The 26,375-nt window shown below is 40.8% G+C and overlaps 1 protein-coding gene across 2 annotated transcripts in view; it reads left to right on the forward strand.

The window, feature by feature from the left end:
• SCAF11 (SR-related CTD associated factor 11) overlaps positions 1 to 25,815 on the forward strand; it is a 90,176-nt gene extending 64,361 nt beyond the window's left edge. For both annotated transcript variants that reach the window (XM_055141409.1, XM_055141410.1), the window contains 9 exons: positions 5,656 to 5,708; positions 5,821 to 5,930; positions 8,083 to 8,184; positions 11,740 to 11,846; positions 12,401 to 15,061; positions 15,702 to 16,048; positions 18,724 to 18,942; positions 20,704 to 20,823; positions 21,219 to 25,815. In XM_055141409.1, the coding sequence (XP_054997384.1) occupies positions 5,656 to 5,708; positions 5,821 to 5,930; positions 8,083 to 8,184; positions 11,740 to 11,846; positions 12,401 to 15,061; positions 15,702 to 16,048; positions 18,724 to 18,942; positions 20,704 to 20,823; positions 21,219 to 21,365 (3,866 nt within the window). In that variant the 3' untranslated portion in view covers positions 21,366 to 25,815. The remainder of the gene's footprint in view (positions 1 to 5,655; positions 5,709 to 5,820; positions 5,931 to 8,082; positions 8,185 to 11,739; positions 11,847 to 12,400; positions 15,062 to 15,701; positions 16,049 to 18,723; positions 18,943 to 20,703; positions 20,824 to 21,218) is intronic.
• Positions 25,816 to 26,375: the final 560 nt, after the last annotated feature.

The following is a 26,375-nucleotide window of genomic DNA, read 5'->3' on the forward strand; positions in this document are numbered from 1 at the left end:
TGAGTTCCCAAGCGGCAAGATGGACAGACAGAATCTCGATAATGCAAAAGCAGTTGGGGTTTATTCCAGTGTCCTGGGGTCAGCTATCTCACCCACAGAGTGGTCTCTTGATAGCGACCCCGACTTCGGGCAGCAAGCAGTTTATATAGGGTTTGACTACATGAGCAGTACATGCCTGATTGTTTCAGAAAGAAATCTGACTTAACTACCAAGCAAAGGTGTTTTGGCCAGTGTCCAGGGTAACAGTGGTCAGGCAATAGTTAAACAATAGTTTCCAGTAACAGTTCATGGTTACGTAAGCTACTCACTCTTTTTGGGTTAACAAAGGATAGTTTCTGGGGCATTTTGACTGGGGGCATAGTGATTGATTGAGCCCACTTGCTGGGTCCAGGAACTTTCCCAGGTGGGTTCAGGTTGGCTAGTTACACCTTGTTTCATTGCTGGGAAACTGTTTCAGTTCCAGGAACTGAACCTGAGGCCTAGGTGATTTTGCATTCTGCCTGCATATGTTTTGCCCTTACAGTGCTTTCTTAGTTTATGATTGGGTAGTACGCAAGTGCTAATAACTGCATAATAATGACTAAATATTTTAACAGAATGAGTCTGGATTGATTTAAGGTGTATTAGGTTCTTTTGATTTTGATTCTTATGATTGATTTGTTTGATGTTGCTTTTGAGTTGAATTTTGATACATCTAAAAGGCAAGTACTGGCAGTCTTGTTTCTCTACCCATGATCATTTCTTACAGTGTCCCATTCTTCACTTAGAATCCTTGCCCATAGTCCTTCCACTCCGAGTGGGAGTAAAGCATCTTGTGGCGTTTGCTGATGCTTAACAGAAAGGGCTTGGTGACGCTGCCACATGGATTCTCCCAGTGAAATGCCTGCTGTCTGTATAAAGACCCTTCAGCAGATCTCCATGGGAGGAAGACAGTGACCTTCGCCCTTCCACACCATTGTCTTCTGTATTTTTCAGTGTTTCACGGTTATTCCAAATACTTAGGGAAACATTCCAGTATAACATATATTGGAACAGAGAAAAAGATCTTGATGAAAACAAACACAGTGCTGGAAATAGGAAGTAATGGCTCACAGCCGGCCAGGGTTTGATCCCTGAGCCCTGCTGGAAGTGATCCTGACTGTAGAGCCATGAATAAGCCCTGAGCATTGGTGAAAATGGCCCCAAAATGGCAACAGTACAAAGCTCCTATCCTCAGGGTCGGAGGAATTGTGTAACGGGTAAGGTGCCTGCCTTGAGCGTGGCCTGGTGTGATCGGTCCCCAGCGTGCACGTGGTCCCCACGCACCTCCAGGAGTGATCGCTGAGAAGTGCAGAGTAAGGCTCCAAAGCAAGTAGAATGATAATGTCCCAGTGAAGGGGTAGTCTATCAGTGAAACAAGGGGAGGCTCAAAAGGAAGGAAAAAGTTTAGATTTTACAGTCCTACAGCCCACTCCCAAGCCCATTCAGTCCTGTCACCACACCTACCCCTGAGCATTCCTGCTTGTGCCCCTCCTCCTCCAAAAAAAGGAAGAATGATGAGAAAAGTACTCGAGCACTGAAGGTAGGGTGCTTGCCTTGCACACAGCCCGCCTGGTTTGATCCCTGGCACCACATATGGCCCCCCTCAGTTAGTCCCCGAGTACCCCTGCCAGGAGTGATCCCCGAGCACGGAGCGAGGAGTAAGCTCTGAGTGCTGCAGAGTGTGGCCCCAAAACAGAAATGGAAGTAAGTATTCAGAATTTTTTTTTTTTTTTTTTTTTTTTTTTTTTTTTGCTTTTTGGGTCACACCTGGCGATGCACAGGGGTCACTCCTGGCTCTGCACTCAGGAATTACCCCTGGCAGTGCTCAGGGGACCATATGGGATGCTGGGATTCGAACCCGGGTTGGCCGCGTGCAAGGCAAACGCCCTACCCGCTGTGCTATCACTCCAGCCCCAGTATTCAGAATTTTTAAAAATTCTATGGGAGTAGAAGATAAACTGAGAATCCTCAGAAAGTAGGGCTGGAAGTCAAAGGAGATGATAGTAGAGTGATAATTAAAATTTTTTAAAGGAAAATAAAACATAAAGCAAACGTAATCAAGAATGTATTAAATTCATTTTAAAAAGGACCCTGGAACAGTATTTTTCATACAAATGGACAACCTTATACCTACTAGATGAGGGGGAAAATTACACTGACTATTTCATAGAAAGTTAGAACTCTGAGGATAAGGTGGTCTTATCATCAGAGGGCTGGAGAGACGGTACAGGAGGTGTCGCTCTTGCCTTGCTTGCAGCCACCCCCTGTTAGAGCCCAAGCATCGCATGGCTCCCTGAGCACCACCAGGGCACATTCCTTAGCACAGAGTCAAGAATAGCCCCTCAGCGCTGCTGGCATGGGCCCAAAAGCCAAGTTTTTTTTTTTTTTAATTGTTTTTAAGTGACCATTCATAAAATAATTACAAGCAACAGTATATGCAGTAGTGGCGCAATGTGTTGGTAATTTTATGAAAAATAATTTCTAATTTAGGAAAGTCTTTTATCTTTCCCATAAATCAAGTGCTAGGTCCAAATAGCTGTTATCAAACATATGTGAGTCAAAAATTTGTTCTCATGCATTCTTCTCTGAATTCAGCTGGAGGTTATACATACTTCACTAAGTAAAGGAAATGAAGGAGCAAGTACGCTTCAAAAATCAGTTCTTCCTTGCATGTGGGCAACCTGAGTTCAGTTCCCAGCATCCCATACGGTCCCCTGAGCACTGCCAGGGGTAATTCCTGAGTGCAGAGCCAGGAGTGACCCCCGTGCATTGCCAGGTGTGACCCAAAATGCAAAAAAAAAAATTTATTCTTAACATAGAAAAAAAGTAAAAGGGAGTCAGTCTCCAAGATGCTAGAGAAGACTATTGACAAGATGTTGATAGAGGACTATCCAGAATGGAATTGAATAAGCAGTTGGTAGAGAGTTACCACTTCAGATTGTTTTGTCCCAGAACAAAGGGAAGAGCATTCCCAGCAGAGTGGAGGTAACTTGATGGATAAGTCGATTTGTCTGAGTGTTAATGATTCATACTTCCATTGTTAGCAGAATTAATGATAAATGATATAAGAAAAATGGAAAAGAAGGAACAACAAATCCCTAGAAAAGCAAGACTATAATATAGATGTATATAATACATAATACATATTTTGTATAGTATAGGCAAATACCAGAGCTAAGTACATAATTCAGCTATGAATAATGTTTACATAGTTATAATGTAATATGACTCAAATATTAAAACATCAAAATGAACATTAGGGTTGAGACCGCATAGGAAGTAGGTAGCAATGGAAGTATTATAAGAAAAAAATGTCTTTAGTGAAAACATCAGAAAATATATGAAACCCCCAAATCAAGGTTGAGTAGTATATACATGTTATTTAGAAACAAAGAGGTAAATATTAAAAGGAATTGGTAGAAGATGTTATTAAGTGATTTGGGGGAAATTAAGATACCTGGGGTTGGATAGATAGTATAGCAGGTTGGATATCATGGGTTCAGTCTCTGGCATATGGCTCATAGCTCATATAGCCCCCTGAGTGCAAAGTCGGGAGTAAGCCCTCAGCACCATCGGTTTTGCCCCCAAAACAGAAGGAGAGTGCTGTAGTTTCTCCTTATAAGCCCAGAAGTGTGCTTAGACTTCCTAGAGAGTGTATATGCATTGCTTTTTTGAAAATTAAATTTAAAAGCATGTTTATAGTTATTCATACACAAGTATAGCTTAATAAGGTATATTTGTGAAGTGGTCTCCGGGAAACTATCGTTTAGATAATCCATTAGTATTTTTAATACTTTTGAGAGTGTCATTATAGCTGCCCAATTAGTTACCTGAGAATTACCTGGAAATAGGTGAAACAGCTTTTGAACTAGATTCTCACACTTAGCATGGACCAGAAAACAGTTCTTCCGATAGCTGATTTTATCCGGTGTGAGTTTACAAAGAAAGGTTTCTGAAAGACTCTGTGAACATACGTAGTCCTTAAGTATTGAGTGGACAACATAGTACACATGAGAGACACCGCAACACTGCAGTCCTGTTTTTATTTAGTAAAGGATGTGACTGTTTCTAAGATGACTGTCACAACATTCTATTCCTATCTTTTTTGGAGCATTTTTCTTTCAATGACTGTCGTTTTTTAAGTATTCATGGAAAAGGGTAAGAAAACAAGTTACTCAGCCACAACCCCTCTCGCCAACTCTGAGATTACATTTGTTACAGCAGTTCTGGGTGGAACAAGTTGAAGGATAGATAATAGTATGGTGGGGGGGAAGCTGTTTGCATATTAACTCAAAAGGAAATTAGCATTAAGTAAAAAGTAGGCTATTCCCAACGGATTGACAGAGAAAACCTCATGTCTGACCTTGCAGTAGAAGTAAACAGGCACCTGACTGAGGGGGATTCATTTTGAACAGAGATTGTAGGCCTTTCATAAGACAAGCAGCTAGAACAGGTAAAAAAAAAGAAAGAAAAGAAAAGAAAAACAGTGCAGCCGTAAGCATTGCTGTACAGAAAGCTGTTTTAATCAACATGTCCACTTTTCCTATTTTTGTTGTAAAAGTTTGAAGAGGAAAAATACGTGAACTTTGTTACCATGACTGAATGGTAATATAAAATACTGTTGGTTGGCAGAGACAGTCAATGATGATTGGTTAGTACACTGGATAAACCTGCTCGAGATAAGTTCAGCTGTTGTTGTTGTTTTTTTTTCTTTTCCAAAACATAGCTGGAGAGGAAATATTGCATTATCGAAAATAGTTTTAGTGGAAGACTGCTTCATGAGGAAGGGAGAAGGCAGATGGTATAGAGAAGGGATCACTAAGAAAATGATGGCTGGAGGAACCAGTTGGGATGGGAGATGCATGCCAAAAGTAGATAATGAACCAAACATGATGACTTCTCAGTGTCTGTTTTACAAGCTATAATGCCCAAAAGTAGAGAGAGAGTATGGGGAATATTGTCTGCCATGGAGGCAGGGGGAGGGGGAAAAGGGGGGGTATACCCGGGATATTGGTGGTGGGGAATGTGCACTGGTGGAGGGATGGGTGTTTGATCATTGTGAGATTGTAACCCAAACATGAAAGCTTGTTACTATCTCACGGTGATTCAATAAAATTTTTTTAAAATGTCATTAATGTTATGTAAATGAGAGACTAAAATAATATTTAAAAGTAAAATTAGATTTAACTATAAAAATAGAAATAATAGTTTTAGTTCTTGTTTATACATTTTGTTATAAAGGTGGTTTGTCTACATCAGGTACTAAAAACATGTTGAGTGGTAAAATAAAACTAAGGGGACTGGAGAGATAGTATAGGAGGTAGAGCACTTGCCTTGCACGCGCCAGTCCGGGTTTGATCCCTGGCACCAAGAGTAATCCCTGAGCACAGAGCTAGGAGTAGCCCTGAGTACCATCAGGTATGGTCCAGAAACCAAAAGTAATTAAAATTAAAGATCCAAATGATAGTTCCGTGGGTAAGGTACTTGCCTTACTTGCATCTTACTTGCATTTGACCCCCAGTACATATGGTCACATATGGTTGGTCTCTGAGTACAGGTATGGCCCCTAAACAAAACAGAAACAAAGCAAACAAAATTTTAATATAAGGTAACAATTTTTTAATCTTTTTACAGGAAAGTTTAAATGCAGTGAAATAGGAGGAAAGAAAAGTAAAACGATAAATAAGGTTTGTTGAAATTTAAATCAAAACTTTATTGGTTGTTAAGTACATAATGATTACCTACTGTTATGGAGGGGGTTTTGTTTGTTGTTTAACTAACTTATTTTTGTTTTTCTAGCCTCAAAGATCAAATCATTGTTCAAGTCAGTGCTTCCAAAATTTTTTCTCCAGTATGTTTTCTTCTGATAGTCACATTGGGGAGTCTTCTTTTACCCAAAGAATGTACTGGTTAGTATTTTTTGCTTTTAATTCATTCTTTTTATACCTGATATTTTAATCATTTTAACTTTTGGTAGAAATGTAAACTATGGCTTACCACTAATGAAAGTCACTATTAAAATTAGTTATTTTAATATCTTACAAATAAATTCATTCTAGCGAAGACAAAATTTTTTGGTATGTGTGGACTGAAATATATAAAATACAAGTCTCTGTGCTAGTGATCTTTGTTTTATTAATAACAATTTTATCTCTACAAACTTTGTATATGATAGAGGAGTGCTGAATTGTGGGAGTAGTACCCAGTGGTGAAGAACTCTTTTAGAGAAGGCCTCTTCTTTTTTTAATCCTTAGTGATTGGCATCAGTAGATACTTGTGAAATTTGAAGATTAAGTTGGGATTTTAAAATCATACTTCTTTGAACAAACTATAAGATAGAGTAAAATGTGTGATTTAATTTTAGAGCTTGGCAAAGTACCAAAGAAATCAACTGTATGTGAGTAGCCTTTTGGAATGCTGAACTAATCTCATTTTTGCTCCCAGGATTCATGCCTTCCCGTGTTTTTTCTCATATAAATTTACAGGTGGGAGACCACAGCACCTAGAAATTCTACCAGAACTATTTACTGCAGGCTCATAAAATAGAAATAGTCTTGCCATTTTTTTTCTCAGTGAGAATTTTGTTCTCTGTTGACTTTCAAGAGCCGTGTCATGTAAGATATAATTTTAAGCGTTTTTATAAATCAGGTTGAGTAGTTTTGTTTATAATACGAAACTTTTACCTACTATAGAATGAGTTTATTTTTTTCATTATTTATAAAGTAAAAAGTTAAAGATTATATTTGTTACTTATGTTAATTTATCATTTATTACCCATTGGGCTAGAGCAATAGCACAGCAGGTAGGGTCTTTGCCTTGCATGCGGCAGACCCAGATTCGATTCCTCCATTCCTACCGAGAGTATCCTGCCCGCATGGCAGAGCCTGGCAAGCTACCCATGGCGTATTCGATATGCCAAAAGCAGTAACAACAAGTCTCACATCACTGGTGTCCGCTCGAGCAAATCGATAAACAGTGGAACGACAGTGCTACAGTGCTTATTACCCCTTTGTCTTACAGAAAAGCTAGCTTATCACTTAAATTTTTTTGCACTCATGGAGAAAGTATGCCTCTTTTTTTTTATTTTTAAAATTTTTTCCCCCAATTTTATTTTATTTCAATAAAGTTGTTCACAGTAATTTACCACATTTAGTGCTCCAACACCAATCCCAGCACCATGACACTTTCCCACAGCCTTTAATTACCTTCCCCACCATCCAGGCCTGTCGTGTGGAGTATAAAAATTATGCTTTTATGAGATTTTACATAGGGTGATAGAACTTGTGGCTCACTTGCCAGATTTGTCAGTCTCTGGATCATGACCATTAGTTTAAATGTCGCCAGGCTCCGGAAAAAGGTCGCCCATTCCTGATTCCCCTGAGGCCTGGGCATGGGGGCAGGGGGTGGCAAGGGGGGTCACAAAAACAGGAATGAGTTCATTTTAAAAGTTAAATAGAGGGGCTGGAGCGACAGCACAGTGGGCGGGGCATTTGCCTTGCACGCGGCCGACCTGGGTTTGATCCCCAGCATCGCATATAGTCCCCTGAGCACTGCCAGGAGTAATTCCTGAGTGCAGAGCCAGGAGTAAGTCCTGTGCAGAGCCAGGTGTGACCCAAAAAGCAAAAAAAAAAAAAAAAAAAAAAGTTAAATAGAAAAGGATTGTCTTTCAAATTCTGGTTTTGTTTTAACAGAGCAATATAAATTTTATTTACAATATAAACTCACTATAGGAATGGGCTCTTTTCAGGGTGCTGGGGGCTGAGCGTTTTTGTTGTTGCTGTTCGGCCACGTCTGGGAATGCTCAGGGGCTGCTCCTGACTCTGCACTCAGAAATTAATCGGTGCTCGGGAGACCATCTGGGATGGCGACGATTGAACCCAAGTTGGCTATACCCTCCGTACTGTCGCTCTGGCCACTCTTTTAAGGTTTAAATAGAAAGAGATTATTCTTTTAAACGTACTTGTTATGTTAGGTACAGAAATTTCTCCTCTTGATATGACCCTCTTGTAACTCTTAAATTAATTTTTTAGAATTCTGATGAAGGTTAAATTTTTTTTTTAGTACAGACTATTTAGAAATCAGTGAAATCAGTGCATTGGTAAGACAAAAGAGACAGGAACTGGAGTTGTCATGGTTTCCTGATACAGTACCTGGAATTGGGAGGTAAGAAGTTGTTTACATGCTAATATGAGCATAGGATAGTTAATTTTTAAGTACAAAGGTATCATATTCAGTGCTTACATTTCTAAAATAGTTCTGTGCAAATTAAATGCTAGTGTTTTAAATGCCTGATGAAGTTCGTATTTAAACATTTCTGGGGACTGGAGCAATAGTTCAGCAGGTAGGGTGCTTGCCTTGTATACTGGGGACCTGGGTTTGATCTCTGGCACCACAGATGGTCCCCCGAGCACCATCAGGTGTGATTCATAAATATAGAGTCAGGAATAAGCCTGAGCATTGCCAGGTGTGGTCCATAACAGAACAGGACAAAATAAGTAGTGAACCCTTAATCTGTTGAATAAATGTAGAAATTTGATTAAAAGATATTTATTTTATTGAGTCACCATGTGGAAAGTTACAAAGTTCTCAGGCTTATGTCTCAGTTATACAATACTCAAACACCCATCCCTTCACCAGTGCCCATATTCCACCACCAAAAACCCCAGTATACCTCCCGCCCCTGCCTGCGTAACTGATAAATTTCACTTCATTTTCTCTTTACCTTGATTACATTCCATATTTCAACACAAAACTCACTATTGTTGTTGGAGTTTCCCCCCAAAAAAGAGCCCTACTGCCAAGGAAGCATTTGATAATTAGGTTTCCATTGCTGAGAATGAAGAGATATGAAGTCCCCCTGTTCCAAGTACATAACTCTTTTTATTTTCTCCTTCCCGCACCACCAAGTTTGTGCCTTCTTAATAGTCCTCATAATATGGCGGACGCCACACTGCTTCTCCCTGAAACGGGAAAAAAAAAACGAGGAAGAAGGATATTTCCCCTCCTCAGCCGGCTTGGGGCTATGGCTTAGTTCACAGTCTAGAGACATACTGCAGTTTCTGGGACCAAAAGTAGTCTAGTTGGCCTCCGGATTCTGGTTGATCAGCAAAGCGGCCACGCAAAAGTGTGGCCACCCAGATCGAATCTCAGCAGAGCGAGCGCCAGTATCGGCCCCGGCCCGAGACTGCCCAAGCGTCCCGCTGTTCCAAGTACATAATTTGTTTTTTCTTTCGTACCTGCTTAATAGACCTCATAATATGGCGATGCCATGCCGCTTCTCCCAAAAAAGGGAAAAAAACCGAGAAAGAAGGATATTTCCTCTCCTCGGCCGGCGTGGGGCTATGGCTTAGTTCACTAGTCTAGAAACATGGCTGCTACTTTGATTACCTTCGACATTTCAACAAAAAACTCAGTATTATTGTTTGGAGTTTCCCCCCAAACTCAGACCTCCTAGAAAGGAACCGTTTCACATTGCTGACAATTAAGAGATATTAGGCTGCGCGGCCGCTGGATTTCTGTATAAAGTCCAGGGAAAATTCTGCCAGAAATTGCATCACTGCAAGCTTTTACTTCCCTTTTGTGGTGCTCATAAGATGGAAAAGCCTGGAGAGAGAAACCCTTCCCCGCTGGCGCCGTGTGGGGCAGTGGCTCAGTTCACAGTCTGGAGGCATTTCTGGGAGCTGCTCGTGTCCAAAGTAGTTCAGTTGTCCTCTGGGATCACGCTCGTGCAGCAGCAGAAAGGCCACACACATGTGGCCACGGCACTTAAATCTCGGTGGAGCGCGGGGCCGGTACTCCCCACACCCCCTTCCCTTCCCCCCCGCGCATCCCCCCCATCTCCCACACGTCCTGCAACAGCCGGCTGGTACTTCCTTTTTGTGCTCAAAGAGCAGTGATTGCCATGCTGTGCCCGGAAAGGAAGGGTTGAGAGAGAGAAACCTTATCCCCCCTGGTGCCACATGGGGCAGTGGCTCAGTTCACAGTCCAGAAGCATTTCTGCGAGCTGCTGGTGTCCAAAGTAGTTTAGTTGGCCTCTGGTAGTTAACTACCAAAGTAGTTAAGTTGCTCGTGCAGCAGCTTAAGCTGCACTTAAATCTCGGCGGAGGGCGGGGCAATTATTAATAATAATTTTGTTGTTGTTTTGGGGTCACATCTGGTGGTGCTCAGGGCTTCTGGCTCTGTGCTCAGGGGTCTGTGGGGCAGGAAATAAAATCAGGATCAGCTTTCACGGCATGCACGTACCCATGTTCTATCTCTTTGTCTCATTTCTCCTACTCTTATCTACACCATGTGGCTGAAATGGTGTTTTATCATTCTCTGAAAGGGTCGTAAGTAATGTTTCCTTAGGTCTTTTCTCTGCCCTGCTACTCATGACTCTGTGTAATTCAGCCCTTTCTACAGTTTGGAAGCTACTTGCTCATTGCTCTGTCTCTGAAACGTGCTTCAGTCAAGCTCCAACATAAAGATCAGGTTTCTTGCCTGATTTAGTCCTATAACATGTTTCAATTGTATTTTATGTGTCACTGTAATATAGTCCCATTTAAGGCAATTACCTTATAGAAATGACAGTGGAACAAAAACAAGTAAAATTAATAAGTCTGAATACAGTATATTTATAATAATACATTCCTAGAGTTACATATTTTGCACAGATACAAGATGCACAGTGTTTTTTCCAGTTCCTGCATTGTGCTCTAGATGATTACCTGGTACTGGACGTGATAGTCTTTTCCTTGTTAAGAGACCTACACCAAACAAATAAGACCAGAAAAAGACCTGAAAATGGATTGGATTAGGATGCAGAAGGTTGGCATCTAACAGATCTGTAAGAAACTTTGAGAAAAACATTGTGTTTTGATTTTTAAAATACTTACTTTCAGTAAGTACTGGGGCCACACCTGCGTTGCTCAGGGACTACTTCCAACTTTGTGCTGGGGGCAGGGGGTTCACTCCCAGCAGTGCTTGGGTGATCATGTGATGCCAGGGATCGAACCTAGCCTCCTGTATGCAAAATATGTGGTTAGCCCTGGAAGCTGAAAATTTTAAAACTAAAGCCACTTGGTGTATGTCTGTGGTTGCCTGGGGGGAAAGCTGGGGTGATGCAGGGCCAGGAGGCCCTGAAGTGCCGGAAAGGTTCTGTTTCTTGATTGGAGTGGTAGTTACATAACATCCATTTGTCAAAGCCAACTATACATTTAAAATCTGTCTTTTTCTTTTAATTACTTTATTTTTTATTTAGTGAATCACCATGAGGGTACAGTTACAGATTTACACATTTTCATGCTTGTGTTTCCCTCATACAATGTTCGAGAACCCATCCCTCCACCAGTGCCCATTCTCCACCACCAATGAACCCAGTATCCCTCCCACCCTAAAATCTGTCTTTTATTATCCAAGTTGAATTTAAGATGTTGGAGGTAGGAGGAAACTAAAGTATTATTGATGACATTATTAAAAGAGGAATAGCTATTGTGTTCAGTTTCACTTGTTTTCTCTTTGCCATTAATTGATCAGAAAAACATGGTTTTAAATTATTTTTTGTGACAAATTAAACTTTGAAACATGAGTAAAATTTGAAATTACATTATTACCTGTTCTGGCATGAATTGTTTAATGTTGCATATGCAATTTGGAAAAATTAAATTAATAATTTTAATAAATTTGTAGTTTAATGTTAAAATTATTTAATAGTGTCTTTATTTTGTTTTGAATTTTCAGAATCAGTCTTATACCCTGGGATATTGAAACTGAAGTCCTTCCTCTCATCTCTACTGTATTACCAAGAACTATTTTTCCAACAAATACTATATCTTTAGAAAATTTTGGTAAAGTTTCTGAAATGTTTATTAGTTTTTCTCACTCATGAAAAGTGTTAGTAAATGTAAAGTAACATCCTAGATATTTCTATAGTGACTTGACTTTATAATTGTTTCTACTAGAAAGTGTCTTTTCCTTTAAGTCATTTCTTGTTTAGGGCTTCAGTGTCCAAAGTAATGATATTTTTACAAGCATGTTAATTATGAACAGATAATCTGATTCATTATTATTTTGTAGATAACTAGTCAGTTTATTCTTGCTTTTTGCCTTGATAGTACCAGTTTATTAAGCAAATAGGTTATAAGAGCAAACACGAATTTTTTTCTACAAAATTGCCTGTGTATATTTATACTTTAATACTCATTTCAGTAGCTTGAAAAGAAGCTGCTAAATGCCTGACATTACACACATCTTAATAGCTTTGCATTCATTTATATTCTGGTTCACAAGTAGTTTATTATAGGTATCTGTTTTATGCTAAAATATTTTATGCTAAAATAAACTGAAGTCAGACTACTTTATTATAACATCATTTTTACTTTTTAAAAAATTGTGTTCTTAGATACATCTTGTAAAGAGTATGCATTAGCACATACTCAAGAAGGAGAAGAAAAGAAACAAACTTCTGGAACATCAAACACCAGGGGATCAAGGCGAAAACCTGCAGCAACCCCCACAAGAAGATCTACACGTAACATGAGAGCCGAAGCAGTCAGTCAGTCTCAAGAATCTTCAGTCTCAAATAATTCTGGGTGTGATGCTCCAGATAATAGTAATCCATCTGTAAGTGAGCCTTCTTCAGCCGAGTCAGAGAAACAGACGAGACAGGCCCCCAAACGGAAATCTGTCAGAAGAGCCAGAAAACCACCTTTACTGAAAAAGAAACTGAGGAGTTCTGTACTTCCCCCGGACAAGTCTTCTGGTGACTCGGTGGATGAAGAAGCAGCAGAGTCTGATATCCCACCTGTGCCAGTGAAGGAGCATCAGTCAGATGTAGAAGGTGAAAACACTTGCACTGTGCAGGCTGAGGTGGAAAGTGAGTCTGCTAATGAATTAGAAAAGTGCAGTGAGCAAGTAGAAGAAAGTGAGAGGCAAGCAGAGAGTCATGATACGCAGGAAGAAGTGGCATTTTCGTTTCCTGAATTTCCTACCCAGGATAATCCTGTGCTAGCTGAAGAAGACAAAGCGCAGAGTGCTGAGAGCACAGCCGAGGAGACCAGTGCTGTGTGTCTAGCAGGGAAGAGTCCCGAGAGTGCCTCTGAGAAAGCGGGTGATTCGTTGGAAGATGAAGGAAAAGTGTCTGAACAGTCAGGGTCAGAGGTCACAGCAGACAGGGGTGTAGGTCACCCTTCAGAGGAGTCTCTTACCTGTTCAGAACCTGACACTGAAGGGCACCCACCTGTTCCAAGCCTGAATGACTTACCTGAGGGTGAAGAATCAGTGGCTAAAGAAGAAAAGGTTATAGGGAGTCCAATAGCAGAACTTATGGATCATAAAGATTCTACAGAAAAAACAGAAGAGTTTGTAGAGGATGGAATCGTACAAACAGCGGACACAGAATCTGTTGAGGGCCCAAAGGTTCAGTTGCTTGGGCGTGTTGAAACTGAAGGTGTAGAAACAGGTACAGTGTGTGATACTGCAGGGAATGAAAGTGTCAACATTATTCAAGACTCTGAAAATAATTTATTAAAAAATACTCTTATTACTGAATCAGACAAACCTGTAGAGGACAAGACTGAGTCTTTGGTTGAGCATCTTAAATCTTCAGAATTGCCTAACACACACATTGAACAGATTCAGAAGCATTTTAGTGAAGATAACAATGAAATGATACCTATGGAATGTGATTCACTTTGCAGTGACCACAATGAATCTGAAATTGAACAGTCTGTCAGTGCTGATGCTAAGCAATTGGATGAAAATTCTGTGGAGCATTGTTCTCAAAATAATGCACAGGTTTCTGATGCTGCGAGTGAAAAAGTTGTGTCACAACCATCTGAATGCTCAGTAGATAAAGCAAAAAAGCCTCGTACTCGAAAATCTAGATTTCATTCTCCATCTACAACTTGGTCTCCCAACAATGACAGTACACAAGAACAAAAACGTTCTCAGTCTCCATCTCCCAAAAGAGAAACTGGAAAAGAAAACAGGAAGTCTAGGTCACCATCTCCCAAGAAAGAATCTGCTAGGGGACGGAGAAAATCCCGTTCTCAGTCCCCCAGAAAGGATGTTGCAAGAGAAAGGAAGCCATCTCAGACTCGATCTCCAAAAAGAGATAGAACTAGGGAAGGCAAAAGATCGGAATCCCTCTCCCCAAAAAGAGACAATTCCAGAGAGAATAGGAGATCTCAGTCAAGAGTGAAAGAGTCCTCCCCTCGAGAAAAGTCCAGGTCCCGGAGCAGAGAAAGAGAGAGTGATAGAGATGGACAGAGGAGAGATCGGGACAGAGAAAGGAGAAGTAGACGGTGGTCTCGGTCCAGATCTCGTTCTAGGTCACCATCAAGATCTAGAACAAAAAATAAGAGTTCATTGTTTGGTAGAAATGACAGAGATAATTATTCTCGATGGAAGGAAAGATGGGCAAATGATGGTTGGAGGTGTCCACGAGGAAATGATCGATACAGAAAGAATGACCCAGAGAAGCAGAATGAAAATACAAGAAAAGAAAAAAGTGACATCAGTCCAGATGCTGATGATCCAAATTCTGCTGATAAACATAGAAATAACTGTCCCAGTTGGGTAACAGAAAAAATAAATTCTGGGCCTGATCCAAGGACCAGAAATCCAGAAAAGTTAAAAGATTCTCATTGGGAAGAAAATAGAAATGAAAATTCAGGTAATTCTTGGAATAAAAACTTCAGTTCAAGCTGGGTGTCCAAGCGTGGCAGGGGCGGCCGTGGCAGAGGCTCCTTCAGAGGGGGCTTTGCCTGTGCAGAGCAGAGTGAAGGCCGGTGGCAGAACCGAGATCCCCTCTCGGGGGGTGCACACAGTCCAGGGAACGAGCCCTTCCGGTTTGCGGAGCAGCAGCCCTGCAAGCGGAAAGACGAGCGAGAGTTCTCATTTGACACACCAGCAGACAGGTCGGGGTGGACGTCTGCGTCCAGCTGGGCTGTCAGGAAGACGCTGCCAGCAGATGTGCAAAGCTATTACTCACGACGGGGCAGGCATTCCTCAGGTCCTCAGGCTGGGTGGATGAGACAAGAAGAGGAAACAGCTGAACAGGGTAAACATTCTCTTTGTTGATACTTTTGTTCCAGGACAAATTGCAAACATTCATATTGAAGCCAGATTTATACCCTATTTACAGACTTTAAATGACTACTTATAGTTCCATAATGTTAAATTGAATCCCCTTTTTCATGTTACTTTAGAGTTATGTAAGTGTAACTTACCTAACCCGGATTTGATCCTGGCAACCCATATGGTCCTGCAAGCTCAACAAAAGTATCCCTGAGCACAGAGCTAAGAGTAAGCCCTGAGCACACCCAGTTGTGGCCCCTAAGTGGAAGGATTTGCAATGTAATATCCCTATGTAGGATATAACTGCTACTTATTTTTTTCAGATATGTCCACTTGAATTTTTTTTAACCATTGCTCTCAGAAATGGAGTCCAGTAAGATTTTACAATAAAAACAGAAGAACTTGTAAATTAGGTTCATCTGAGGATGGAATTATACAAACAGGGGACACAAAATCTGTTGAATATTTTCTTTCAACTTTAAAATCAACTAATTTAGAAATGAAAAAAAATTAAGTAATTGGATTTTGGTTTTAGCATTCTAATTTCTGTTTAATTTTACTGTAGTCAGTTTTCTGTCTAAATTTATAATGTGATTTTGTTTCATAAACTTTTCTTTTGATAGATTCTAACATAAAAGACCAAACGAATCAACAAAGTGATGGTTCTCAGCTACCTATAAACATGATGCAGCCACAAATGAATGTAATGCCGCAACAAATGAATGCACAGCACCAGCCTATGAATATCTTCCCTTACCCAGTGGGTGTTCATGCTCCTTTGATGAACATTCCACGCCATCCATATAACATCCATCCTCAGCTGCCCTTGCATCTGCACCCAGGGGTGCCTCTGATGCCGGTAGCTGCTCCAGCCAGTATATCTCAGGGATTGCCACCACCCCCACCCCCTCCCCCACCATCCCAGCACGTTAACTACATCGCTTCACAGCCAGATGGAAAGCAACTGCAGGTATGTCGTTAGCAACTGAAGTTTATTCAGCATAGCTGTTCTAAATATTTGACTCTTAGGAACAGGCATTCCAAGATACCTTGGCTATCCAGAAATCAGTTGCTTGATTAGTGTTTGGTAAATCTTCACAATTCTTCATCTACTCTCCTCCTCCATATCTCTCTCCCACTCCCGAGTAAGATGATGAGTTGAATGTCTATTATTCGATACAACTATATATGTATATACTATTTTGAATAAGCAAAGAGGTTTTTTAAATTTTATTTTTTATTGAGATAACATTGCTTTACAAGAGTAAATATTTGTGTTTTATCTAGTATTATCAGACCAGACTCGCTCCAGAAATATCAGTATCCCTCTACAGGTCCTCGAACCCCTTCAGCTACTCACATCACCCTGCCCCTTAGATAACTTCAGTTCTGTGTTTTCCTTGGGTTTTTTTGTTGTTTTGGTTTGATTTTTGAGGCTACTCTTGGCATTGCTCAGATCTTACTCTGGACCTCATACTCAGGGATCACTTCTGGCAGAGTTCAGGAACCATATAGGTGCCAGGGATCCTAGCCATGCTGGCTGCATGCCAGGCAGGCACCTCCCCATTCTATCTCTCTGGCCTCTGGATTTTGAGTGTATATATGTGTGTATATACATATATATGTACACATATATATACTTGTGTGTGTGTACATATATATATATATATACACACACATATATACCACATGTGAGTGAAATCACCCAGTGTTTTTCTTTATTCTCTTGATTCAGCATGACCGCTTTCTTTCCTGTCCATGTTGTCACGGAGGGCAGGATTCCATCCTTTCTTAGAGCAGAGCAGTCCTTCATTGTTCATCTACACATCTGTTACAGACTCGGCTGTCGTGAACAGCACTGCTGCATAGCACACAGGTGTCCGTATAGCTCTTTAAATTGGTGTTTGTCAGCTCTTCAGTTAGGGTGGAATTGCTGGATCATAAAGTTGATTTATTTTTACTTTAAATTTTTAGGGAAATCTCAATACTGTAATCCAGAGAAACTGATTCCATTTATATTCCCACCCCTAGTGTATCGAGCTTCCTTTTTCTCCACACCTTTGTCAGCTCTTCATTCTGGCTTTTTGATGATAGAACATTCTCACATATGTGAATTGAGAGTTCATTGGGTTTTTATTTGCACTTCCTTGATAATTGGTACTGAATATTTTTGGTGACGTTCAGGTCTTCTCAATTTTTAATGGGGTCCAGCCATTAGGTTTTTGGGTTTTGGGGTTTTTTTGGGGGGATTGGGGTTAGATTAATACCAGATGTTGAGCAAAGTGGTGGAGAGATTGTACAATAGTTAAGGCACGCGACTTGCTTGTTGGCGACCTTGGTTCCATTCTCTTCTCACCATCAGGAGTAGAGCATTAAGATTTGGGCACAGAGTAAGACTTGAACACCCCAAAATAAACAAAAAATGAAAAAGAATTGAGCCAAACTAAAATGAAGTAGGCAGGTTTAAGTACTGTCTGGAAAAACTTGTATACCTGCTTGTTGTCCAGTGGCCTGTGTTTCATTTTCCTGAATTTATATTGAAAAATATCTCGGGGCGTGTAGAGAAATTGAATAGTTCATGAGCATTGTATTGTTTATAGTGTTATGTCTACATTGCAGAAAATCTTATTTTTTTGTTTGGTGACGGCTTGGGGGCTTGGGGCCACACCCAGTGGTACTTGAGGGAACGTGCAGTGCTAGGTTTGGATTGAACTGCAGGAATTCTAGAATCCTCACAGCAGGATACAGCTGGAAGAGCAGGGGAATAGAAATCCAGAATTTGGAGATAATTCCATCTCTCTTCTGCTAGTTCAAGCCATTTGACTTCCCCAGCACATTTTCTTCAAACTTCTTAAAATGGGTCACTTGGGCTGAACCAAAAAACAAAAGGCGCAGGGGCGGGAGGGAGTTAATTTCCTTTAGTCAAGTATTCTTTAAAAGCCTTGCGGGAAAATTTTTAGTTTTTTGTTTGGGGGCCATACCTGGCTAGTTCGGGGCACCTGATTTTGTGCTCATGGATCACTCCCAGCTGTTCCTAGGGGACCATATGCGATGCCGGGTCAGACTGGGGCAGGCCCCGTGCAGAGCGATTGTCCTAACCCCTGTGCCTTCTCTGTGGCCCTAAGAATCTCATTTCTTAGTTTGTTTATTTTTTATTATTTTGGTGTTCGGACCATACTAGGCAGTGCCCAGGGCTTAATCCTGGTTCAGTGTCGGGTATCACTCCTAACTGGGCTCAGGGCACCACTGGGGTCCTGGGGACTGAGCCCAGGTTGTCCGAGTGCACGGCAAGTGTCGTACCTGCTGGACTGTCTCTCCAGCCCCAAATCTAGGTTTCTCATTCTCTAGTTTTTTAAATTGAGATTCTGTGGTTACGATGCCATTCAGTGACGATCCCTCCTGCACATGGCTACAGTGCGACACCCGTCACCAGTCTGCCCCTTCCTCTCCCAGGGGTCTAGGTTGTACAGTGTAACTGTTCTCAGTTTCGCTGCCAGAACATCATTCTTGCAGATTTAAAAGCCAGCCTGACGTTTAAATGGAACTGCTGAAGACACTTCATCTTTAAGTGATTTCTAATATGTGACTGAAAGGACTTTTATTGAGTATAAGTTCTTCATTAACTGATGACACTCTTTAAAACAGGGTGTTTCTAGTGCTCCTCATGTAAGTAGCAACACGAGCACACCAGTCGTACCTGCTCCGCCAGCAGCCCCAGGAAGCACGGGAGCAGTTCAGGGGCCAAGTTCTGGTAACACTTCGTCATCAAGCCACAGCAAAGCCTCTAATGCTGCTATGAAAGTGGCAGAAGGCAGAGTAAGTGCCACAGTGGAAGCCAGCGCAGATAGCTCGAAGACAGACAAGGCAAGTTCAAGGTCGAGAGTGACTGTCACGATTCCATGCACGATTAAGATGTACAATTAAGACGTCAGTCAGTGGTAAAGGGAATTTATTATTGATAGTTTTAAATTCCAGTGTTTGGAGGGTTTATAGATACGTAAATATTCCCTGGAATCACTGGAAATATTACTGTTATGTTTTATATGTTAGTGAGTGATTATTTTGTATTTATGACACTGATGTTTGGTTTATTATAATAATTCAAATGGCCAGTATATTTTTAATAATAGTTTTATTGAAATATAATTTATGTATCATATAATTAATTATTCCTGACTCTGTTTTCAGAGCTCATTCCTAAAGAGTTCAGGTAATTTTAGTACATTTTGCAGGGCGGGAAGGCCATACCTGTTGGTGCTCAGGGCTTACTCGTGGCTCTGTGCTCAGGGATCACTGCTGGCAGTGAAAAGAGGATTATTTGGGGTGCCAGGGGTTGAACTTGGGTTGACTGAGCACAAGGCAAGCATCCCGCCCATTGTACTGTTGCACCTGCCTCTTTTGTTTGTTTGTATTTGGGGGCTACACCTGGCAGTGCTCACAGCTTACTCTTGATTTTGTGCTCTGGGATCACTCCTGGTGGGCTTGAGGGACTATACGGGGTGCCAAGAGTCAAAGCCAGGTCAGCCATATGCAAGCACTCTACCTGATGTTCTGGTGCTCTGGTCCCCAAGTTGTAGAGCATTTTTATCATGCCCAAATCTCTCACTCCCAGCCCAGCCCAGCCACTACCCTGTACTCACAGTGACTCTGAGCAACAGCTGAGCTTTCCTGTGGTGTTGCCTGCTTTGAACATTCCCTATAATTGTGAGAGAGAGAGAGAGAGAGAGAGAGAGAGAGAGAGAGAGAGAGAGAGAGAGAGAAGAGAGGAGAGAGGAGAGAGGAGAGAGAGGAGAGAGAGGGGAGAGAGGGAGAGAGGGAGAGGAGAGAGAGAGAGGAGAGAGAGGGAGAGGAGAGAGAGAGAGAGAGAGAGAGAGGAGTTTGAGAACTAGAGATAACCAGGCTTGCTTAACCTACCGCCCTCTTCGCCCTCTTTTCAGGGTAGGAAGGGGCAACTCGGCAGGTCAGTACCCAGGGGGGAGGGGCGGGGCGTGCCCTCAGCAGTCTGAGTCCCCCCAGCCATTCTCACTACGACTGCACCCTGGAATGTCTTGGGCTCTCCCCTCCCCCAGGGTGGCAGTGCTGGGGAAACGGTGACACTCAGGATCGCTTGCTTTGGGCAGCACTGATGTATGCAGACTTGCTATATATATATACACTTTTTCTTCTTTTTTTCTTTTTGGGTCACACCCAGCGATGCTCAGGGGTCACTCCTGGCTCTGCACTCAGGAGTTACTCCTGGCGGTGCTTGGGGGAGTATGGGATGCTTGCTGGGAATCGAACCCAGGTCAGCTGTGTGCAAGGCAAACGCCCTTCCGCTGTGCTGTCACTCCAGCCCCTCGCACTTGCTACTTTAAAATGAGAGACAGGTGCAGGGAGAGGGTTCGAGGGCATGGAGGAGCCCCGCTTCCTCCCCAGCGCGGCCGCCAGTGCTCCCCTGCTCTGCCCACGCGGTGTCGGAGCAGGAGCTGCGGGGCGCCCCCGGGAGACCTGCAGACGTTCTCCTCGGATCCTCTGGGAACCCATTTGTCCATTGTTGGGACCGTATTTCCCATTTCTTATTTTTAAAGAAAAAAATGAAAAATATTTGATGGGACAAATAATAATTAAACATTTTCTTCTTATCAGAAATTGCAGATTCAAGAAAAAGCAGCACAGGAGGTAAAGTTGGCCATTAAGCCATTTTACCAAAACAAAGACATCACCAAGGAAGAATACAAAGAGATTGTCCGGAAAGCAGTAGATAAGGTGAGCTGCAGCCTTAGCCGTGTTGGGCAGCGTGGTTGGGTCTGGGTTGGGAGGCACAGCCTGTGTGTGGGGCCACTCGGGAGGGCTTCTGTGTGGGGCTGGGGGCATCGGTGCTGGAGATCAGCCCAGACTAACGTCAGGCGAGCACCTACCCACTGTCTCGTCCCTCCGGCCCCAGACATAATGTTGTGAAGAATCTTTCTTAAGACTAACTTAAAAACAAGAGCAAGCTTCTACTTCTTGTCTATGTTTTATTTCCTCTTTGAACTATTTCATAGGAAATACAAAAATATGAAAAATATTTTTGTCTTTGGGATCAATTGTTTTTCATGAAACTCTTGCTTTAATCCCTTTAATGTGAAAAACAAATTCACCCTCTTTTATTTTTTCAACAGGTATGTCACAGTAAGAGTGGCGAAGTAAATTCAGCCAAAGTGGCAAATCTGGTTAAAGCCTACGTTGACAAATACAAATATTCACGGAAGGGAAGCCAAAAGAAAACTCTGGAGGAAGCTGTGTCTACTGAAAAGAACATTGGTTGAAATGGGGAGCATTGTAGAGGACACTGTCACCATATCTGCAAAGTGCAATTTCAACATGTATCTTTGACTGAAAATCATACATAACTGTGATTGAAATTTGGTTTTGATAAAATTATTTTTTTTAATGTAGGATATACTGTTTTGTTCTAAATAAATGTAGTTCTGCACTGCAACTTCTATGTTCTTTCCTCCCCCTCTCAAAATTGAAATAAATTTAAGAGAAAGTAAAGGGGCTAAAGGAATGTGCAGCTTTACTGGGACTGTTGTAGTTTGGAAGATGTACAGCTTTTTAATTTGAAGAGCGGAGTGCATGAACTAGTAACTTCAAAGTGCACTTGTTTTGGAAGAGATTTATATATATATATAATACATTTATTCTGTCAGGCTAAAAATGAAGTATGATCTTTATGATTTTTTTCTCATTATAGAAATTTAAGTAATGTATTACCATGAAAATATTTCTAATAACAGAAGACACCAATTGCAGATTTCCTAACGTGTATTTTTTAAGCATACATCTGAATAAATTGCTTAGATTGAAAACTATCATGAGTAAAATCAACATTTTGGGACACACTTCACCTATTGTATCACCAAATAAAGACGATGCTGCTTGTTTTTCCTTTGTGCCTTCCTGCCAGGCCCACCTCCACTCCTCACCCCTGCAGGAGATGAAGCAGTTTGATTCGCTAAATTTGTCACTTCATTTGTCTAAGGTCTTGTTGAACTTAGAAAACCAATTTGCAAAAAAGTATCAGCTTTGCAGACATTATGTTCCTTCTCTGTCTCTTCTATCAGAAATGACAGATTACCTGTGCCAACAAGATCATCGCTGTTGATAGTAACCCCTGCCTTCCGTTCACTGTCATAGGGTTAGCAGACTCACTAAAATGGCTTTCGCGTTGTTGCTCATCTAATCACTAATTTAATTTCTTTCACTATTGAGAAATCTCCAAATGCTTTATAATAAGCAAATGTTAATTTGGTGGCCATATGGTAGCCAGTAGTCATGTTGCAAAATTAAGCAATAAAATATATTTGGGAAAGGAAGAGGAATTAAACGATGACATCTTGGTTAGGATTTTAGGTACTAGGAATTTGGTGGGTTGTTTTTTGTTTTTTTTTTAAGTATTATTAGACTTTTGGTAAAGGTAAGTTAAAAATTTTTGTGGCACCATTTTAATTGGCATCTTGGAAGAAAAACTGAGTTATTTCCATGGTAAATTGTCTTTCAGTCACAATTTTTAATATATACCATATAATTAGAGCTATTCAGGTCATAAACTAATGGTTCAGTGATATATATGCCTCAGTACGGTTCCCTGACCCTTTTACTAACCAGCCTAGTCAGAGCAATACTACTCTGTAGGATTTTGACTTTTTAAGTAAGTTATGTTTCTCATTTTTATGTGCATAATACATTGGTGCTAGCTTTGGTAGGCAAAAATATTCTGAAATGTTGACCTCTCCCAATATAATGATTGTGTTTATAATCTTTATTAGATTATGAGTGTTATCCCAAAATGTATTAGAACTATTTACAAGCAGCTTTTGATCTTTATTAAACATCATTTCTGGGCATTTGTATTATGATATTCTACTGATTTATATATGTTTTTAAAGTTTGTGTTTAGATTATGGTGGAGAAAGAAATTTGGAAGTATATTTCTTCTAACAATTCTGCAAACACCAGTTTGTTTTAGTTTTGAACTATAGAACAGTATGAACCTGTCATTTATTTTGAGTTAAAGGTGGTTCACACTCTGAAATTTTGTAGCAAATTACTGTGCCTACGCTTACCTAGTGCGACTTTTAGTGATGTTTGGGAGTTGGGGGACATTTTTAATACTTGCTTTATACTATGCTTTTACAAAAACATTTAAAGTTTTTGGGGGGGAAGCCAGGTGTGTGGTTAAGAGTTAAAATTTTACATCTTTGGTAGCAGTGCTGTGAGTTATTTCTGGCTGGAGTCTGGTTAGGTCGCATTTAAAAATAGCTAATTAAGAATGTTTTGGGATTAGAACTCAAGCTTTTAAAACTTGGAGATATTTAAGAATATATTAGAAAGTGCATGCTTTATGTTAAAAATGCATTGCTTTAACATTTCCCATTCATGCTTTTTTCAGAAATTTACATTTATTTTGCATGTGTTCAAATTTAAAAACATTTTGTGGGGTTACAGAGTTCCTTTGTTATTTATGAAGATTCAGTGTTAAATTGACCAGATACCTTGATCCCTTTAACTTACTAGTCACATTTACCATGTTCCTAGAATTTTGAGCTGTGCGTAGTTATATTAACATTCCAAAAGCTTTTGTGATTTTTTTTTTCCTCCTGGTAATTACAAAACTTCCTCCATTGTTTTCCTTTAAATGGCCACAGTGTGTACTGCTGGAATGTTCCATCTGAAAGATGTAGCTTCAGAAAGCACAGTGGTTTTCCCATGGTCCATGACACATTGTAGTATGAGGTTGGAGTGCTGTCTACTGAAAAAATATTCTTAAACAAATGTAGTATGTAATATTTTCTAATAAATGCTTTTGATAAACAAAGTAGTGTCATTAGTATTATTAAGATTTCTGGGGAAACTGGACAGATCTTAAGGCACTTGCTTTGCATGCAGCTGACCCTTTTCAAATTCCTAGCACCACAGAGGGTCACCCTAACACAGCCACTGGTGACTGCTGAGTACAGATCCAGAAATAGTTCTTGAGATCAGCTCAGATGTGGTCCTCAAACACAAGATTCTTTGGGAAGCCGTAAATTTAACCTCAATTTAATTCTTTGCAAACATAGAAAAGTAATTTTTACGTTTATATCAAAGTAGCATCATAATGTCAAAGTTGTACAAGCTTAAAGTTAACCTTCAGCATAGTGTTTAAATAGCATTGTCGCTATATAATTATAGGAAGTTAGAAGAACTAAAGTGTAAAATAGAAGAAACCAAAGGAAGAAATTATATTAGTAATCTTACATAACAACAATTAACACCAAATAAATTGTACATAACTATGTTGTAACATCCTTTCCACTTAATTATTCGGTGAGAAATTTCCATTTTAATAAAAGTTACAGCATGATTTACTAATTACATTTTATTCTATTACATGGATATGCCATTCTACTATTGGTTATTAATAGAAACTATACATTTTACTAATAAAGACTGATCTAAGTACCTGTATACACAAGTTCAGTTTTTTGTTTCCCATTCTAGATTGTTTTCTTGGGATTAATTTCTGCGGGTGAAAACCTTGGTCAGTCTGCAGTCCTCGTTACGTTTCTTGTTTTGTCCACACCCAGTGGTGCTCTCGAACTGCTCCCAGCCTCTATCGATGCTTCTGAAGCCCTTTCGGGGAGTGAGGGTAACGCTGGGCCTCTGGCATGCACAGCTGCACTCCAGCTTTAGGGTTGTCACCCAGCCTCTCATTAACTTTTGTTTGTTTGGGTGGGGTGCCATGCTGAACTGTGCTCAGGAAGCACTCCCTGTTTGCCAGGGATTGCCCAAATGGGTGGGCTGGGTGCAAGCACAAGCTCTCTACTCCAGCCCCACCTTCATCAAAATTTTTTTTTCTTCTTGGGTCACACCCGGCAATGCTCAGGGGTTACTCCTGGCTCTGCGCTCAGGAATTACCCTTGGCGGTGCTCAGGGGACCATATGGGTTGCTGGGATTCGAACCCGGGTTGACCGTGTGCAAGGCAAATGCCCCACCTCTGTGGTATCGCTCCAGTCCCCATCATAAAATTTTAATGTAACTATGCATACACCAGTTTTATCATTTTAAGAATTCAATTGTCAGTTTCATTTTTTTTAAGTTAATTTCCTTACCCAGAGATACGCATCAGCAAAGTTGCTGTGGGAGCTAGTGAGATGATACCGTGGGTGAAGCAAGCAGAGGCATTCGGACGCAATACAGAGCTGGCACTAGACAGCTGCTCAAGCCTCACCCGACCATTGCCCGGTGTGGTCGACTTGGACCAGGCTGAGGTGCCCCGATGGTCTCGGCATCGCGAGCCCCGAGCTGCACCCTGTCCCTGGGCTCGGCTCGGCAGAGTATCTCTAGGACCGGCCCAGGGCTCTGGGGACTGGGGAGGCCAACTTTAAAGTGCAGGTGGGGGGAGGGGTGGCACAGGGCTTTTGAGTATCTTTCCAAATGTTTCTAAATAGTTTATAATCTGCAAAAATTCTTACTGAATTTCTAGGAAAATAGATTTACGAGATCTTTTTCCTAGGCCTATGAATTGCGTTTTACAAACTGCGTCGCTGGTACCCTTAGCATGCTGAAGATAAAGTCTAATGCTCATGTTCTAGTTTATACTGCCTGAGTTCCTCTGTTGATGGACATTTAAATAAGTGCATGTTTTGGCTATTAGAAACATTGTTATAAATGACTCTGTGATGAATTTGAGTGTATCAGTGAGTTCCAGTATTAAACATTTTATATTTGGATGTGTTTCCGTATTGTTCTGAAAGGACTCTACCAACTTAAAAGTCCCTCCACAGTGCCTGATTTCAGTCTGTTTTTAACTTCACCTTTGATAATATGCCTGAACATGTCGTTGTCCGTAAGGTATGAATTGCTGAAAATTCTGGACTCCACATATTATTAGGTGTAATTATACTTGGTCTGTAGATGAATCATTCAATAAATAGATTATTAAGCTTGTAGCATTTGCCAGACCCACAGATATTTATATAACTTGCTTCTTTTAGTTTATAAAACTAATCATTGCTGATGAAAACATTAAGATACATAAGACATATTAAAATACATAATACACTGGGTGAAGCAAGTAGAGGCATTCCGGACCCAATACAGACCTGGCACTAGACGGCTTCTCAAGTTACATAACTACTTCGTCATTGAGTTAAGACTCAGTCATGAACCAAAGTCAGTTCATGACTCGGAATATTCTATTTAGCTCACAGATATAAGTGAATCTTTATCAAGAATAAACGCTGAAAGTATTGAACACAGAGTCAAAAAGGACAAGACTGGGTTTTGGGGA

This window comes from Sorex araneus, chromosome 6 (assembly GCF_027595985.1).
Source record: "Sorex araneus isolate mSorAra2 chromosome 6, mSorAra2.pri, whole genome shotgun sequence".
Taxonomy (NCBI): domain Eukaryota; kingdom Metazoa; phylum Chordata; class Mammalia; order Eulipotyphla; family Soricidae; genus Sorex; species Sorex araneus.